The sequence below is a fragment of the Pleurodeles waltl genome, chromosome 2_1 (genome assembly GCF_031143425.1).
Source record: "Pleurodeles waltl isolate 20211129_DDA chromosome 2_1, aPleWal1.hap1.20221129, whole genome shotgun sequence".
Lineage (NCBI taxonomy): Eukaryota > Metazoa > Chordata > Amphibia > Caudata > Salamandridae > Pleurodeles > Pleurodeles waltl.
In genome coordinates this window covers 351,689,024-351,708,795 of record NC_090438.1, presented here as the reverse complement: position 1 = coordinate 351,708,795, position 19,772 = coordinate 351,689,024, and the positions used below count along the sequence as shown (strand labels likewise).

General features: G+C 43.3%; 1 protein-coding gene across 2 annotated transcripts; it reads left to right on the top strand.

Moving 5' to 3' along the window:
• The first annotated feature begins 6,803 nt into the window (after positions 1–6,803).
• LOC138264953 (non-histone chromosomal protein HMG-14A-like) lies at positions 6,804–19,437 on the top strand. 2 transcript variants are annotated; one of them, XM_069212581.1, is made up of 6 exons: positions 6,804–8,385; positions 9,988–10,017; positions 12,326–12,355; positions 12,898–12,948; positions 13,917–14,051; positions 18,787–19,437. In XM_069212581.1, the coding sequence occupies exons 1-6, from the start codon at positions 8,371–8,373 to the stop codon at positions 18,832–18,834; spliced, it is 309 nt and encodes a 102-aa protein (XP_069068682.1). In that variant the 5' UTR covers positions 6,804–8,370; the 3' UTR covers positions 18,835–19,437. The 2 variants fall into 2 exon arrangements, with proteins under 2 accessions (XP_069068682.1, XP_069068683.1); XM_069212582.1 differs by having other exon boundaries at positions 7,975–8,385; positions 13,917–14,031.
• The last annotated feature ends 335 nt before the right edge of the window (positions 19,438–19,772 follow it).

Here is a 19,772-nt window from a genome sequence, read left to right as displayed (position 1 = left end):
CCCCTTGTTCCACAGGTACCCTCGACTGGAAATCCATCGTTGTTGCATTGTTGGTTTGTGTCTTTCCTGCAGAATTCCCCTATCACGACTTCTATGTCCTTTGGGGAACTTTAGTGCACTTTGCACTCACTTTTCAGGGTCTTGGGGTGGGCTATTTTTCTAACCCTTACTATTTTCTAATAGTCCCAGCGACCCTCTACAAGGTCACATAGGTTTGGGGTCCATTCGTGGTTCGCATTCCACTTTTGGAGTATATGGTTTGTGTTGCCCCTATCCCTATGTGTCTCCATTGCATCCTATTGTAACTATACTTTGTTTGCACTGTTTTCTAATACTATTACTGCATATTTTGGTATTGTGTACATATATCTTGTGTATATTTGCTATCCTCATACTGAGGGTACTCACTGAGATACTTTTGGCATATTGTCATAAAAATAAAGTACCTTTATTTTTAGTATATCTGTGTATTGTGTTTTCTTATGATATTGTGCATATGACACTAGTGGTACTGTAGGAGCTTCACTCGTCTCCTAGTTCAGCCTAAGCTGCTCTGCTAAGCTACCATTATCTATCAGCCTATGCTGCTAGACACCCTATACACTAATAAGGGATAACTGGGCCTGGTGCAAGGTGCAAGTACCCCTAGGTACTCACTACAAGCCAGTCCAGCCTCCTACAGTAGTGAATCCATCCCAACAGTGAAAGGACCCATCTCAAACTGAAACTTCCCTCTAGGGGGGTCTTCCTCCTCTCTCTCTGCCAACTTGGGTAGTGAGGTGCCCACCTCCCTACTCCTAACTTTGCTAGGGCAACACCTAGCTTACCCAAAGAGGTCACCCAACACTTGAGCAACCCCACCATGACCAACAGGGTCAGGGGGCCTACTTTGCTTTTGGCCCTGGGGTCTGCCTCCCAGGCCAAGTACAGTGCTGCCAGGAAGGCTAGCACCCAGCAGAGGCTACTGACAGCTGTCAGTACCCAGAACCACACCCTAAGCTCTCCACTGACAGGTGGCTGAGCTGCTTTAGGGGCAAGTGTGGGGTCCTGGCACCCCTCTTGCTGTCTAGAGTGGGGAGCTACCACCTCCTGTGGCAGACATTCTCCTTCCACTCTCCCTTCTGTCAGTGAAGGGGCAACACCCTGCATCTGGACAGCTGCCCGACTACTCAGGACTTCCTTGGGGTCAGGTGAGGCCTCACCAGGGCCAACTCTGGGCTCCCCCCCCCCTACTGGGGCAAAAGGCCTTTGGGCTCCCTGGAACTCTCTTTAAGAGTGGCCCACCCTTCCTTTTCTTCTTTCCTTTTCTGGGGGGACGCCTGTCTCCTAACTGTAGAGACTGACTCCCCAGGACATTGGGTTGGGGGGGCGCCCTGGGCGACTGCCCCATCTGGGACCAGACTCACCTCTGGGAGGTCATTGCCCAGGATACAATCTAGGGGGAGGTCAGCACTGATTATCACCCTAAACCAGTTGAGGATACCCTCCCTCTCTAGGGGCACTATGGCTACAGGTTTGAAGGTGACCTCCCCTGTGGCTACCCTGACTTTCCTGGTCTCTCCTGGGACATACATGTCTGGGGTCACTAACCGGTCACTCACTATAGTGTGAGTGGCACAGGTGTCTCTCAGGCCAGTGGTAGGGATCCCATTCACCTGAATGGGGTGAAAGTGTATACTCCCACCCTCAGGGATCACCAGCTTACCATCTGGTCCTGTCTCCCAGCTCAATGCTAGGAGGACTTCATTGTCTGAGGAGTCCTCCTCCATGGCTACACGGGACAGCCCAGTGCTAACCACCTTCTTTGGACAGGCTGCATCTCCTCTGAAGTGACCTGTCTGCTGACAGTCAAAGCAAGCCTTACTGCCCAGGAGCTTTTTTAACCCTGGGTCTCCCTGTCTCTGCTTATCAGAGTGGGATTTACTCTCCTCCTTCTTAGAGTTCTGGGGTACAGAGGGAGTCTCTGTGGTGGGCTTACCACCTCCCTCCTTAAGTTTTTCGGGACCTGACCCCCCCCCCCCTTCATGGAGTCTCCCCCATGGGACTTGACAACCACCCTGGTTCTCAACCACTCATCAGCTGCCTCCCCTAGCTCTCTAGGGTTGGTCAGCTTAGAGTCCACTAGATGCTGGCGTAACCTCTCTTGGATACAATTGGTCAAGATGTGCTCTCTCATGATCAGATTGTATAACCCCTCATAAGTATTTACTTGGTTGCCATGAATCCAGCCCTCTAGTGCCTTAAGTGAGGTGTCCACAAAGTCAACCCAAGACTGGGTATTGACCTTCTGGGTGTCCCTGAACTTCATCCTATACTGCTCTGGGGTCAGACCAAACTTCTTGGTTAAGCACCTCTTCATACTAGGGTATGAATCTGCCTCCCTCCCCCCCCTTAAGGTCAGAAGCCTATCCCTCCCTGAGTTGGGGACCAACTCCCATAAAACTGAGCCCCAGTATTGAGGCCTAACCCTTCTCATTTGGAGTGCCCTCTCAAAGGCCTCCAACCACTTGTCTATGTCATCCCCCTCTACATAATCAGGAACCACCCCCTTGGGTAATCTGGGGCAAAAAAAAACACCCATGGACACCTCAGCTTCTCCGTTGCTGCCACCATCTCTTTTCTCTTCCCTTGCCCACTTTTCTTCTTCTATGGCCAGCTTCTTGGCTTCCAAAGATATAAATGCTAGCTGGGCCTCCAGCTCTCTTTCCCTGAGGGACAGGTTCTCTCCTCCTGAAGGGACCCCCTTCCCCCAACTAGTTTTGGTTATGACCCTAGTGACTGTGTGTAGGGAGGACTGGTCTTCCTCCTCCTCACTTAGGCTCAGGTGCCCTCCCTCCCCTGAGTGGTTAGAGCTAACATCCTCCCACACATCTTCCTCCTCTGGAGCTTCCTCTGAGTCTACCTCTTGGGCCTCCGCCCATGCTGTCAGAGATTTGATCAGGTCATGCTTCCTGAGGTCAGAGGTTGCAGGCAACCCTCTTTCAGTACACAAACCCCTAAGCTGGACTACTGTCAGTGTGGGCAGGCTAGCCAGATCAAGATCCATGGTTCCCTAGTTTTGTGTCAACAAAAACGTTTTGCAAAAATTGGAAACAAGAATTTAGAAAAATCACAAAAATTCAATAATTGAAATTAATCCAAATTAAAAACAATTTTTGCACTAGGAAAATTGAAAGGATTTGTCATTTGTTTTACTTAAAACTGTAATGTGATACTGAACACAAGTACAGGATCCCACCACTGCGCACCAAAAATGTTGGAAAATGGGTTATTGGTTAGGGCAGGTAGGTACCTACACTTAGCAATAGGCCACTAACCTCCACTTAGGTCCAGTTAGGTCTCAGTAAATTAAACCCAGCTCAACCCTTGGTAGCTTGGCAACGAGTGACAAGGCTTAACTTAGGAGACAGAGTGTAAAGCATTCAAATATCACAAAACAGTAATTAAAATAAAAACACAGGAAACAGTTTAAAAATCCAAAACCAATTTATAAAAATAGATTATATTTTTACCTTTAAAATGACACAAAAACGAATAAAATCGGATAAGGGGAACCAGAGATGTGAATTTGTAAAGAATTGTTGTTTTTTTAGCGCCTAGAAACAAAAAGCGCCAATCGGGTCATCTGGTTGCACCTCGACCGGGGCAAAGTCAATGTTTAAGGCCGACCGCGATGGAGCCCTGCTCGGCTACAGCTCGCGGGAGGCCTCTGTCAAAAGTTTACCTTCGGGCTTAGTCTTTTTTCTGAAGATTTTCTTCAGCGGGAGGAGCCTGCCAGTCCAATCCGACGTCCTGGAACTCTTCTCCGGATACGCGTCGCGGGAGCCCTCGGTGGAGATTTTTACCTTCAGACGTAGTCATTTTTTCGAGGTGAAAATCATTCGACCGGGGCAAACCTGGATCTTGATCTGACGTCCCTGGAGCCCTCCTCGGATACGCTGGCTGGGCGGTCCCGGTCAACTTTTTACCTTCGGATTTAGTCTCTTTTTTGGAGATTTTCTTCACTGGGACGAACCTGCAAATCAGGCTGGGTCGCGGTTGAGGCAAGCCGGCTAGAGTTGCCGCTGTGGGTCGGTCCCTCTATGGAGCTTTTTTTCAAAAGTTCTCCAAACTTCTGGGTCTTCTCCCAGATGTTCTCTTAAGGTTATTTTGGGGTCCACAGCTCACCCCAAGGGTCCAGAAGTTCTGAGATGATCCTTGGGGTGGGGGGGGGGGGGTGGACTACAACTCCCAGAATGCACCTGGCGCAAACTCCCTTTTGGCCACTGGGCAGTGGCCAGCTGGTTGATTTCTTCAGGAGCTGGTACAGGGGACTCTGGTTAGCAATTTTTCACCTGTAGCAAACACGGAGTCCCTCCTTGAACCAGTTGAAGCCAGGCAAAGTCCTTCTTGTGGCGAAGCCCAAGTGTGCAGCTGGTGCAGTCCTTCTGAGTGCAGGTTCCAGGTGCAGGCCAGGGGTCCAGCAGGGCAGTCCTTCTTCTTTGGTTCTTCCTTGTTGGAATCTGATGGGGATCTGAGGTGTGGGTGCAGGTCTGACAGTTTTATTCTTGCTCCTGGGTGAAAAACAGGGGGGTCCTGATTCTCCAATCAGGTGCAGGGTCCTTCCGCCTGTGATGACCACTTCCTGGGAAGTGTGGCAAAAATTAATCCCAGGAGGCAACATTCTTCAAAAATCCATAATGGCTGAATCTGATTTTTGGAGGTTACATGTGGCTGAGCCCACCCACTGGTGTGGCTAAAAATCATAAACACACTCCTCTCCTGCCCTCTCCTACTCTAATCAAGGGGGCACCTAGTTGTCTGGGGTTGCAGGATGTGGGGGTGTTGCTGGGGTGCTCCAAATGTCCTTCTCTGCCTTTGAAGACCAGTTTGGCAGCCCTCCCCCTTCCTTCCTCACCATCTGCTGAGGGGAGATTCCCTCCCGCAGTCACATCTCTTTGCGTGAAGCCAGGCCACTTCACACCTCATCAAGGCAGCCTGGCCAGGCTGCCAGAGGCTGGCCAATCAGAGCACAGCAGCAAAAACAATGCAGGGCTGAAATTGGCAACTTTTGAGGTAAAGTTTAAAACTATTTACCTGAACAAGTTATATTAAATCCAATAACTGGAAGTTGTGGGATTTATTATAACAATTAATTTGATACCAAACTCTTGGTATCCATTACTTAAGGGGACTTTTAAAATTAAAATAAAGTCTCCCCATTCTAGCCTATGAAGGCCATTCACCACAATGAGGGAAAAACGAATGTGTCTTTTTTTACCTCACCAGGGCTTATAAAACTATGTTTATAAGGTCCCTGCTTATAGTTACATGGCGCCCAGCCCTAGGGGCACATAGGGCACACCTTAGGGGAGAATTATATGTAAAAATAAGGTAGTTTAAGACTTTGGAACTACTTTTAATTCTAAAGTCGAATTTGCATATAACTTCAATTTAAAAGCAGCCAGCAAGGCAGGCCTGCCTTTAAAATGACACTGGGCACCTCAGCAGTGCACCTATGGGTGCACTACCTATGCTGTGGTCCCTAAACCTACAGGCCCTACCATATACTAGGGACTTATAGGTAGGTTGACTTGGCCAATTATAATTAGCCTAATTTGCATATTGATTTTACACAGAGCACAGGCCCTGGGACTGGTTAGCAGTACCCAGGGCATCATCAGAGTCAGGAAAACACCAGCCAAAAGTGGAAAATAGGGGCAAAAAGTTAGGGGGCCTCTGCAATCAGCCCTGTTTTCTCACACTTGTGACAGAACTGTCAGAAACAATATGTGCTGATGTTCCAGCAAACAAAATGTGAAACGTTGTTGGTCCTGGGTCACCTTCCATGCTACGTTTTCCATGGGATGAAATATGGATATGTCCAGAGAAAAACAGCTCAACCCCATCACCTGCCCACACTATCCCATGAAGTGCTGAACACTGAGCTCAAAATCTATATGTTGGCAATCATTTTGTGAGTGTGGTAGACATAGACTTCACCAGCAACCCACACATGCCAACGTTTCAAAACAGGAAAATGGAAGGCTGGAGGAAAAAAAGAGAATGGTGGATTTATTTTCCCTGTTGATTTTCGTTGAAACAGATCTGAAGCCTAAATGTAAGCATTTTTTTTTTTTGGGGGGGGGGGGGGGGGGGATCAGCAATCTCTCATCCGAATCTGGTTTATTGGCGTATCTGACACCCACAGCCATCACAGTAACCTACTGTCTGTACAAAGTCCATTATTGTCAGTGATTCAAATTGCTCTGTACTGTAAGGTACTCCATCCTACCCCACCCATATCACTCCAACCCAAACCACCTTTCCCAATCTAATATAACCCACCCTACACACCTCACCCCATTTCAATCCACCCTATTCTAGTCAAATTCAACCTACTATCTCAATCCACTCAGATTTACCACCTCAATCTACTCCAACTCTCTCCACCCTATTCCACAGCACTTTAAGATACTCTCTGCCACAGAACTCTCCTCCTACTCCACTTTACAACACTCTTCTCCACACCAATAACTTTTAGCCACCCTGAACGACAGTCTCACTGGTGTACAACATGGCAAATCACAGTGCCAAAGCGAATAGCTCTTGTAAAGGCGAAACCTAGTGGTTTTGCCAATGCGTGTTTCGTCTTATTGTTGTATGTACGGATAAGGAGAATACTGGCGTCACCATTTTTTGCAAAGTGCACCACAGACAACTCTGTGCCCCGTCCCCTCGCACAGCCATCATAAAATGGAGTATAAATGATAAAATGGAGCGCCAAACGTTGACCACGCCCTCTCTGAGAAGCGGGCCACGCTAGTTGTTGCACAGGAGATTTTGGCTGCAGGCAGCTCCGCGCGCTTGAGGAGGACGGGTCACGTGACGCCCCCGCGCGGCTACGCTCAGGAATGGCAGCTTTGTCGCAACCAGTCTAAGCTATAAAACGGACAAGATTTTAAACCTCCTTGTGTAGGTTAGGTAAATCAGATGACCGACTGTTCATTTGGCGATAAAAACCACGCACATTACGAATTGTTCTGCTACCAACGCTTAGCTGTGCGTGTCTGACTCCAAAGGGGGTTTGCCCGTGACAGCACATCGAAATCACTTTATCAAGACTGCTTCCTTCGTTTATTGTATGATATTGCGGTTGATAGCAAATTGGTGGCAAGTCAAGGCAACTTCGCCTTCATTTGAACCTAAAATAGACTTTATCTTGGAAGAACGTTCTGTCAAATTCCGCACTATATGAGGCTATTGTCTTATTCTTTTGTGTTAACAGTTAAGTGAACGTACGTGATTTAGGCGCGTGGTTGGGTGCATAAATCCGCGGTTTAGAAATATATTGTTATTTAGCTCCGCTGAGGAATTATGAGGTTGGGTTGAAGGTGCCATCTTGGATTAAAACAATTTGGTTTCATTCATTCATTTTATTTGTGCGATCGAACGAGCTCTACTGCAGGCTGACTTGCACCTATGTGTAAATGTGAATATATTTTTATTAGCGTTAACACAAAAGGGAAATTTCTTACCACGCGAATTTAAAATGTGTAGAATTAAAACGAAAGATCCATTCGTGGGCTCCGCGTGTCTTCCACCTAAATCACACATTGAAACAAGGCTATATTTCTATATCCTAGCCCGGGGTCGTAGGTCCCAAAAAGTGGACACAATGCGTACGCCCGAGTAATGGCCATCTTGGCAAGCTAGGATAGGGGACGTGAAAAGAAAAATGATATACAACGAATTGTACCAAACGTTCTGCTGCACATACATTTAAAGACATTGGTTTCAAAATGCGTGCATTGATTACATAAAGATTGTTTGTTTCTATGTAAAATTTCGAAACCACCTCTTTATTTATACCATAACGATGCAGAACTTTCAATAGAAAAAATAAATATTCCGATCTGAAATGGCCGCCGCGCTTGCGTACAGCCGGTAGCGGTTCCTCGGCAGCTTATAAGGGTGTCCCTCTTCAGTATCTATGTAGTCCAATTCCATCTTCTTTCGGCCGCAGAGGAGGACGAAAGAGTAGGAAAAAAGTGGCATTAACCCGCCTACATTTCCTACTAGTGACGCCTGGCGCTAAGGCAGGACCAGCCCTTTTAACCACCCCATTGGGCGAATACAATTTCATCACCTAAGTACTCCGCCCCTCTCAACCCTACTAATAGCCGATTGGGTATAGGGGACGCCAATCCCTTAAGATTGGCCCCGCTTTGCGCTGCCCATTCATGTAGTTTGGTTGCGTGCTGGTGTATTTTACTGTTTGCAATAAAGGTCTTTTAACAGTTCTACCGAAATTAAACTCTTCGCTGCAGTCCGTTTCACTGCAGCCTTTCTTCCTTCTGACTTCGAAAGAGATTTCAGCCGCCTGCAAACATGCCCAAGCGAAAGGTGAGTGCCGTGGCGTCTGCATCCTTCCATGAAAAAGGGCAGCGCGCAGTCTGCTAGGGACATGCGCTGCATAAGACTAAACATAAAAAAATATTTAGTTGGCAGATATATTCGGATATATACATGATTGCTCAGAAAAGCTTAACGGGCTCCTTGTGTAGCCGCAGCTATAATAGGCAGCCGCCAAAAATATAAATCGTGCATCAAAATATTAATCGTTTATATATGGCTAGTCTCTTTTTAGTTTTACTCGAAGCTCTAATCAATACTTCCGTTTTGACTAAACGCAGCGTTTTTACGATGACCAAAGTTAAGATAGAAGGGGTCTTCTTGTTTGTCTTTGTTCGGTTAGCCTACCCGCTTAATCTTCCCAGATTGCGCAGTTACGGGTTGGGCCGTTAGAGGGCGCAGGATAAGGAGCCAAAATTAGCATCTGGCGAGCCCCGGGGCGGCTGCCGCCGTCTCCCGCCCCTTCTCATTCCAGCCACACCACTCCCTGCGGGTTAAGCGATAACTACGTGCGAGTCAACGCAGCGCACGCCGGGAAAGACTCGCGCCCACTCTTGTTGGCATGAGACATAAGTGGGCCAAGAAACGAGTCACTCGTATTCGAATAGTCAACTGTTACGAATCGAATACTGTTCGTCACCTTGCAGACTGCATTGCAATACGTACCAATCGCTAGCGATGGCTTTGTTAGTTTACAGCGGCTGAAGGGATTAACCATCTAACTGAATCCGCCATTGTTTCTTTCGCGACATTCTTTTTGATGCGCTACCTGGCGGGAATAGTTTGAATGGTAGCCTAGTTACGTCATGCGTTCACAGCGTAACCAGGAAGAGCGAAAGCGAGCAATGCATTGCGGGAACTGTAGTCGTTCCCCCGCCATGAATAAAGTTGTTCTATGCACAGCTCGTAGTTATTTTTCTGTTTTTATATTTAAAACAACCAGTACTGTCGTTAGCATGTATTCTTCTAGCGCGAATGGCGGAAAAAACATTTTGTGGTATTGAAACGCTATTAAGCTGTCTTGGTTTTTTAAAATGCAGTGGGTCGATTTCAGAGTGCCCAAGCTGTTTTGCTGTTAATTTGGGGTCAGGGTCGTTGTGCATTTCAACGGTTTAGATCGCCAGTTATCTGCACATACTCCACACAACAAATGTAAATAAAAATCACATTTAAATGTGTTCTAGAAGTGTTAATGATCTATGACTAATTACCGTAAACAACGACAGAAAAGTCATATTTTTAAGGAACACATTCGATTGTGTTTAGTATCACGTCCCTTATCAGACTTTTACACAATAAATGGACAGTATTTTTATTTTCGAAATGTGTTACTCTTATTCGTAGTCCTCCAGTGCAAAATTCTCTCCTGTTTAGTTCTATGTGAAACGCCCTAGGGTCAAATACGTTGAAGGGTAGGCTGCGAGATTACAGGTAGCCAGTTGCTTTTCTCAGAGCGTAGACATTCTGTAGCTGCAATATATTGCGAACGTATTGAGTTGTTGCTCCTAGTCGAACATATTTTCGCCGACATACTTCTTTGAGAATTTTGTAATGCTTTCTACAATGTCACTTTTATGTTTATTTTTTATTTAGGCTGCCTCTGAAGGTGAAGCCAAGGACGAGGTGAGTTAAGAAAGCACTCTTCTGTCTTGCACACCTTTTGTGTCTTTTTTTCATACTGGTTTGTTTGCATGCTGTTTTCACATTACACACGTACTTTAATGTTTCTCACACTTAGGTTTCTGGTGTACGAATAATGCCTATGCTGAAGTGGGTGGGTGTGGACCTGGATAGTACATTTCAGAGACAAGTTTGTCTCGGGGTAGCCGGTTCCCCTCCCTCCCTCCTTTCTTTTTTTTTTTTCTCCAAAATTGGCATTCATGCAGCAATTATGGAGCATGTTGTGTACAGATGCACATATATCGAAATGCACCCAAACTTGAAATATTCCAGATATGTAACCAACAATAGCAATGAAATTGCAGTGACTTTTTTTCCCCGCGAAAAGCAACCTGTGGTAGAATGTGGTAGTGTTTTTTTTTTTTTTTTTTTTTAATTTTATTTACATATATATATATATATATATATATATATATATATAGTACTTGCCTTATACCTAGTTGATAGCAGAGGATCGCCAGGAGGTGCAATCTGTAGATTAATTACAAGAGCAAGTGGGTGCATAGAAGGGACTGCCAGTGTAGGGGGGAAACAGTTCACTTTACCCAGCCTTGCAGAGCTAGCAATCGCCAACGATTGGCATTCTACAGTGTTGTTTTGTTTGTTGTCAGCTTGACATTATTTAACTTCTAGCGTCCTGCATACATAAGGCTTGTGACTGCCAAAAACGTGCCCAGCAGGAAAAACAAGATTGCAAAGTTTTTTATTTTTTAATACTGACTTATTTATTTTGCCAAGTAGTCATTTCTCACTTTCCACTCATGTTTTTCTTGTTTTTGCTCGCGAGCGCTCTTCCCAAAAGATGACAACCCGTTTAAAATATGGCAAAGAGCAGTGTTTCTTTGTGTGCAATCTCTGAAATTGTGCTTTAACACAGAATCGTGCAGTGCGTGTCTATCCACCCCAGTCCAGCCCACCCCACTTCTATCTTCCCAACCCACACCAGTCTACTCTGCCCTACTCCAATCACACCCTCCCTTCAATCCAAAACATTCTGCTGCGCTTTAACCTGCCCCACTATAATCCAAAACAGTCTGCCCAACTCCAGTCCACCTTCCCCCAGTCAAACCCACTCCATCCCAATTCACCCCACACAAATAGTCCAATCTACTCCTCTCAATACACCACACCACACTCCAATCTGATCTCTTCCCCGCCAGTCAACCCAGTCTGATCCCACCCTACTCCACTCGGTCAAATCCACAGCTGCCCAATCCACTCACTCCAATACAATCCACTTTATTCCACCCCACTCAGTCCAGTTCAGTCCTCATTAATCCACCCTACTCGAATCAGATTCACCCCACTCCAGACCACCTTAATCTACCCCACTTCAATCTAGTCCACCCCACTGCAGTCCTGTTCACCCCACGCCAATTCATCCACCCCACCTCAGTGCAATACGCATCAGTATCCATCCCTGTCCACCCCAATCAGCTTTCTCTAGTCCACCACACTCAAATCAGGCTACCCCAATCCACCCCACAACACTATTTTCCAGCCCATGTACTCTATTTCAGTCCACCACTCTATTCCAATCCACTCCACCCCACTACCTCAATCCACTCCACCGTATTCCACCCCACTCCACGAGACTATATGCCATTGAACCTTACTCCAGGACACTAATCCTCCTACTCCACTCCATTCAAACACATCCACTCTACTGCCCCACTCCTCTGACGCTCCAGGGCACAAACATTTAGCCATGCTGAACAGGAGCCACACTGGTGTACAGCATGGCAAAAGCACATTGCTAAAGCTAATAGCTCTTGTTTAGACAAAACCTGTTGGCTTTGTCAATAACTGTTACTTATTGTAGGAAATGGCAGACTGTAGTTTATTTGTATACCTGTTTAGACTGGGATAGGAATTTTTGAAACCACGCACTGACCTTATTTAGAGATGTATTATTTTATATTTATTTATATATATATATATATATATATATATATATATATATATAATGTTTTTATTATTATTATTTTTGTAAAAAAACATTTTTTTCACTGAAGTGGAGTTAGATACTCTGATTGCACTGAAGCTGGCCAAAAACCCACACTTAAAAATCAGGTCACAAAAGCTTATGTACATACAAAACCAAAACTGGGTCACTTGCGGGAAGCAAAATCCAAGTGATGGGTCACTGAAACATGATTGGCTTATTTCTTGAAAAAAAAGTCGATAATTATTCATAATGCACGGTTAAAAGATTTATATTATATATTGACCCGTGTTTTGATCTTTGCAGCCCAAGAGGAGGTCGGCCAGGTTGTCAGCTGTAAGTACCTATTCATAAACCTTTATTTCTAACTTTTACTAGCACTCCTACTTCTGACATTTGAAATTTCAGGTGTCTAATGTAATTGTGTTGTACTTAGTCGAAATTCCTTTGTTGGATTGCATATTTTTGTGCTTTTTCTATACATGTACTAGTTGAAAATGAGCTGGACACATGGGGGTTTATCTGCAAATTTGAGCAAACAGAGGGTTCTGCCTTTGGCTTGATTTTGCTGTCCTGTTAGGTACCGTGGCGACAGTCGATACTGTACGCTTTCGTGTGTGCATGCAGGGATCCTAAAGTTGTACTCTGCCACGGACACCAAAAGAGCTTTAATAGGTGGTGGTGGTGATTTGTCCAGACGTGTTGCACACATGGGAACTGCTTGCAGAAATTACTATAGTAGATTATAACAGTGGGGCTAGGCCTCTTGATTTGGGCACGAAGACAAACATGAGTCGTGAGGGTAACCTTTGTCCGTATATTACGTGTTACATATTACGCGTCTGCTTTCAATCTTAATTTTCTGGTTTGTCCCGTAGAAACCTGCTCCACCTAAACCGGAACCAAAGGCAAAAAAAGCAGCGGCAAAGGTAAATATAAAGAAAATCCGTTTTCATCATAAATGACAACTTCTCAAGCTTTTAATTTATTTTGTTTGCAGCGAGACATGCCTAGCCTTCCGATGCTGTTAATCAGCTTTCAGCCATCGCCTGTAGACTACTTCAATTTGCCCAGTTTGTGACAAAGGAATCATTTTACCAGAAAGGCCGTATTAGTGTATCTGATGCGGTCCACTTTCCGAGTCAAAATAAATCACCTTTCCTGATTTCCATGGGTGTCATTCTCAGATATTCTTCTGAAATTCCCTTTTCAGACGTTTGTTTGCACATTCAGCCTTGGCCCTCAACTACTTGAGTAGCATGGAGTAAATAAAGAGTAGTATGTCTCTGCAAAAGGGATAAACTGTTTTTGTGCTGTGATTATTCTCCTGGATACCAAAGCAGCCACAGTGGACTTGCATGTTGTGACTGTGTTTTGTGAACTACCTGCGTCACATGAAAGTAAATGTACACCTTTTTTGCCTGTGGATCTAGCCATTTTGCATCTCGAATCAACATATGAATTATAATGGGTTATTAGCATATCCAATTGATTTTAAGTGCAGGTTTTTGCGACTATTCTGACATTTTGCACATATTCATTTATTGTCAAATAAACTGACCTATAGAAGGTGTAAGACATTGCAGTATTTTCTTTTCAGTCTACTCTTTTGTATAGAACAAATATTGTGTGCCACAGATACTCACTGACAGAGGAGATAGATGGTGTGTTAATTCGCCCACCTTATTTCACTTGCTCCAGGAGTATCTGACGTGTGGGTGGTAAGCAAGCATATCAAGGTGCGCGTAGACAAGACTCCTGTGATAAGGTTTTGGTTTTTGGATGGAACCAGGTGGGACCTACGTGAAATGTCCAGCGTAGTTTACATTTTAAACCGTTTTACACTCCGAGCTTTCTTGTGTATTTATGCTTGTATTGGCAACTTGTTGTTTAACAGAAGGCGCCAAACGATAAAAAGGAGGACAAGAAACCAGCAAAAGGAAAAAAGGGAGCCAAAGGCAAGGACGAAAATAAGCAAGATGACGCCAAGGAAGAAAACCACTCTGAAAACGGTGATACCAAAACTAATGAGGTACCATTAACTGTAGCAATACAGTTCTGTGTGAGGATTCCTGTTATAAGAATAGAATGGTCTATGTAAATATGGATAATTGTCATCCATGTCTGTTTGTATAACAGGAATCCACATTCTAGCTGATAAACTAACCAAGATCACTCAAATGCATGTATGATCAACACTTAAGTTCTTAAAAGCTCAGTGTGATATACATTGCAAGCTATCAGCTAGTAATGACAAAATTACATGAACTGTTAAGGGTAGAAGAGGACCTTACACACACGATTAGTGTTGTAAAACATTGTGTTTGTGTATGGACAAAGATTTTAAAGTGCCCTCCCTGTCATTTTTTTGATTGTGCCTTTTCTATAAAAAAAAAAAAGTATGCATTTAATATTAAATTGCTTAAACTGTAAATTGTTCCAATACGAGAAAAGGTCTGCTTTTGTGAGCTATGCCGTTTCTAGATGTAGATTTTGTCCGCCATAATTTTATATAAACTGGGAAAATGTACAGTAGACTTCTTTTCTAGGTTATCTAGGCGCTTCCATTTTCTGGTCACCTGTTCTCAATGTGCCAGTGTTGGTATTTTGTGATTACTTCAAATGTTTTAGAACTTGATAAGAAAGCAAGCAGGCTAATGTTATGAACGTCTGTATTGTGACCATGTCTGACTTGAGAGCGGGTCTGTCTTGTGCTAAACTTTTTTTTTTTTTTTTTTTTTTTTTTCTTGGACCTTTATTAGAAATGGTCTGCGTTCGTCACCTAGTATGTTGCTCCTAACCCGCTTTTGAATTACTGCCCGTCTCCTTTGGTTACAAGGAACTGTTGTCCAAATTAACAGACAACCAGAACACCTAAATGTGTCTTGGCACACGTGCATTATAGGCATTCGAAAACGCAGTAGCTCAGCCTTTTAGAACTGAGACCTCTCGGCTTTGCCAGTAATCAGCAAGTACCAGTTACAATGCAGATTTGCACTAAAGCAGTGTTTTTTTCAAATGTTAACAAATTTAATGTTTGCTTAGTAAAATATGCAATGTATACACTAACACATTGCTAAAAATGTTGGCGAAGCCAATATGTTCCAACGATGCAATCTTTTGTCTTTGTTAATGCTTGTTGTTGCCACTTGCACCAGTTTTGTCGTTAATACTTCGTTTTGAGAAGCTTTCTTTAGCATTTATTATCTGTATTGGAAACACTTACTTGCCTGTTGTGTGCTGGCATTCTAGTGGGTCCATTTGGTTTCCCTTTCAACACATGCTAGGATTTTTATTCAGTTCACAGGTGACACTTGCATCCCTTCTCTACTCCGGTTAGAGCACCGATACCCTTCTTGTGACGCGGGGGAGGATCTATTTAGTTGTGATTAAACCCCTTGTACCTGATGTCACCTACTATGCAAGGGAAATTGACCGATACTACGCCTTGATATGGTTTATGGTACTAGGGAAGCTTGGCCACAGTACTGGTCAAAAGTTTATTCTCCACTGTCGGAAGGCTGATGCAAATGGAGTCAAACCAAAATGTTTTAACAAAGAGGGTGGGAGTTGGGGGGGGCGGCTGAATAACAAAAACCTACTTGCATGGCTTCTGTCGACACTTTTTCCAAGCTGAATTAAGACAAAGCCAGAGGAATACGGATTATAGCTATATTTGTATTGCACCCTCTCCTGAAACAGACTCCTGCTTTAGGCTATGGGTAGCCTTTTTCCTCTCGACTTAGAAATGCTGGGTACTTTTAACAAGCATATCGGACCTTTTTTCTTCCTTTAAATCCTTTTTACTGCCATTTGCGAGTGTGCTTTCGAAATGAGAAGTTTGCCCACCTCCTCCAGTACTCTGGCATTCATTCTCCGCCTTTAGTTTGAGCCCCTTGTTCCAACATATTCAATTTGCTGATCACTTCTCGGCCTTAGTAAAGTGTTCTACTCCGCCCTTTATTCCCTCTTCTCAGAATGCCTTCATCTTTCACTTTCTTTGTTTGATCAGCATCTGCGAAGGGATCCCACAGAAGCAAAATAATAACGTTCTTCAACCAGCTATATGGGAATCGGTTCTCTTTACCCTTTTGGTCTACTTTCGGCATGTTCTTCTGTTATGGACCCCACAGAATTTCACCGGAGAATTGTTATTCATTACGGAATATTTGATTAGGAACTCTGTGTTGAATGCTTCAGCACTAAAGGATTTTTTTTTTTTTTGTTTTTTTTTTTTGCGCGAAGTTGGCTGCCAGTGTCATACATCCATTTCCAATTTAACAAGTTTTAGGAAATATATCTAATTTTATTTGTTTACTCCCTTTTAGACAAACGAGCCTCCCACGATGTATACGTTAATGATCCAAAAGCTTTATTTTGAGTAACTTTGTTCTGCGGTACAGCCAAAGGATTTTTTTAAATTCTACCTTACCTAAAAGTACAAGAAAGTGCTTCCAATGTCGAAGACTGATCTCATTCAGTCTTGAGAATTCTTTCCAGGGAGTTTTGCTGGGCTAATTTATACCTATGCTTGATGCACCTGGCTCTAAAATATAAAGCTCTGCCTTGTAATCACTACACATCACATTTTTTCAGTTGCTGATGCTCACTCTCGTTAAGACTGAGGAATGATTCATTCTGTCGTGTTCGCTGAGGTTTTTTTTTTTTTTTTTTTTTTTTTTTTTGTTCTTTATACTCTCTACTCTGGGGAAGAGTAAAAAGGAAGTGGGAGTTGAATGAAAGTTACTGACTGAAGTATTACCAGTTGACTCTTTCTGTTAGCCCCTTCAAACGGCTCCCCTTCCATTGGATCTCCACGAGTCTACAATTCATACAGCGAGAAAATGGAACTGTAAGTGATTGTGGGTGAGGCTGTGCATGTACAATTTCATTTCCATGCACCCAACTACATCTCCAACAGAAAAACTTCTTAATCACAGAATCCAAAACAATACTCTTACTGGTTAAAAAGCCCCTTCAGTAAAGCGAATAATTAACCGTCCTTTAAGTTGTAATTCCGTTTTTAACCTTCACACCCCTACTCCTTCAGCTCTGCGCATGAACATCAAGTTTAAGCCGTATCTGAACACTGCGCCCTCTCAAAACCATCATGCCCACTGACCATCGCAAAATGCTGATCTATAGAGTTTACATCTATGTCCTTTTCTTTCCAGTCCCAATATAAGGACTATTCATTTCTCAGGACCATGAACTCTTAATTAGTGCAGACCCATAACAAGAAACGTATTACTGAGATTGCAAAACGGGGAAACAATCTAAGCATGTTAGTTATGATCGTGAAACCGTATTTCTGTGTGCAGAAGGAAGAGATTTGTGCATGTTGATTGAAAGCCGCATTCAATCATGCTAAGCTCTTGGCTTTGAGGGGTTGCATCGAGATGCTTATTGTGGATAAGATTCTTACTGAAGTTTAAAAGTGAATCCCAAGCTAATAGGCCTAGAGTATGTTGAGTATTTGGCTTGTACACGTTCAGTTCCATGCTTCATCGCAGCTACTAAACTATCCATACATTTAATTGAACACTGGTGTTCTCCTCTTTTACATGCTTTCATGTGTGCAGTGGCTATAGGACACACCATAGCCTTTTTCAGTACATTACATTGACATGGGCATAGTAGATGTCCGCTATGTTTCTGGTATTCACACAATCTGATGGCTTTACGCAGATTTGTTTACGATTGTATTTGCTGATGGAGTAAACGTTTTCACTTCAGTTTGCTTACATATCTCCCTCCTTACCCCTAATTCTTTGTCTACTGGCTTTGACCATGGACAGCTCTGTGGACCATCTCAGAGTTCCCATTATTTCAAACACTTGTCTGTAGACCATTTTAGGATTGTGCCTCTGGCGGAAATTCTGCAGTATAATAGCTGGTATGCTAGTAAGCTGCAATAGCTTTGGGCGCTTATGCGTTACCATCTTCAGTTAATGTTCCTCATTTTCAAGAAGAGCTGATTACAATCATTTCCGTGGCCTTCTTTCATTTGTTTTTCCCCCATCCTGCCCGTTCTTTAGGGGTTATAAGTCTAAGTCTGACTCAGTCCATTGCTTTCGGGGCCATCCTACTGGGGTCTCGAGAGACGGAGATTTTTGCTACCACTCCCTTTAGTTTTATGAACTGTTTATATGCACTTTCATTTGAAAGATTAACGCTGAACATTCTTCCTTAAACATCCGACATTGTTAAAGTAGTTTTCGTTATTGCCCGAAGTGAAGATTTTCCTGTGAACCAGGAGATGGATTTTTAGCTCTCTAAATTATATACCACCTTTCTGAAATTCCCGTCTAATTCTGAAGTAAACCTTCAACCGCACAAATTAAAGAGGGCTTATGATAGAAATTCCTCCAAAACAGATCACGCTTACCTGGCCCTTGTCCTGTCTCAACTTCCTACTTACTATGTGTCATACTTGATTAAACTTCCCATGCTTATTACTGACTGACCGGGATACAAGAATACACACAGGTCAGATTCTGGTGGCACGCATGGGTCAATTTATAGAGGGTGGAAAATGGTGGGGTGAGAGGTAGTGAATACACTAAGTAAAACAGGTGATTGCAACTACTCTTAAACATAATTCTCAGATGTGCTAGGTGTGGGAGCACCATAATAATTACAACAACCATAAGCCTGAGTTCATTTTATTAAAGATACAATTGTGTGTACATGAATACGTATTTATTAGACTGTTATTTGTTTCATGTTTGCTCATGTCTACTTTTTATTTTGCTTTTATCATCTAGACGCCAGCAGCTGAAGCATCTGACGAAAAAGAATCCAAGTCCGAGTAATATCAGCTATGTCCTCTATTTCCATCGTTCGGTCTCCATACCTCCATGCTGTATTGTTAACAGAGAGGAATATTTTTATCAACTATTTTATAAATGCAGGTTTTTTTAGCATGAATTTAATTGTGGAACATCTTCATCTCGGTTACTTGGGAAAGAAATCTACAACAACAAAATAATCATTGTTTCAAGAATTTGTGATTGTTCTAGTTAGTATGGTACTTGGAAAGAATAAGTGGTGGTAGTTTTTGACTTCAGCCAGTGTGTCCTTTTTTTGTGTAAGTCATGCTTACGGACTTTGGATCCTGATTTTACCCTGTATATGTTGTATGGTTTCTTAAAGTGGGGAGGTCTCAAAAGAAAATAACTGTCAAACATTCCAGTGATTCTGTGGGTTTGTTTTTATAAGAAGGTAAAATATTTTCATGAAATCCTAAGAGCTGGAAATCTGTTTCCCAAATGTTTATTATTTTGCCACTTACTTAGAAAAATGAATCATGTTTTTAAATTAAGTACAAACACTTGTTTTAAATAAGCAGACTGGTTGCACCTACCCACTGTTAGGAATTTTGCTGGATTTACCTTAATAAAAAAGACTCCTCAAAAGTTGGGTTTCTTGTGTCATGTGTACAGTATCTTTGCAAAGCCAAATTGTTATGACCAGCAAATACCTTGATAAGACGACCTTTCATCTTTATAACCGTGGGTACTATGGCCAGACTTCTGACACATTTTGTGTTCTAGGGTCCTCTGCTTCATATCCCTTGTTGCGTGAAGGTTCTACTTGAGACCCTTATGGGAGCCTGGGCCGAGCTTAGTTTGATTCTTTCCCTCCCCCCACCCCCAGAAAACAGTGAGTCAACACAAAAGACTGCATACTTTGGGTTTCTGCAGGTCAATCCATATTTATTCCCACAGATCCTTTAATGCAGTTTTGTTTA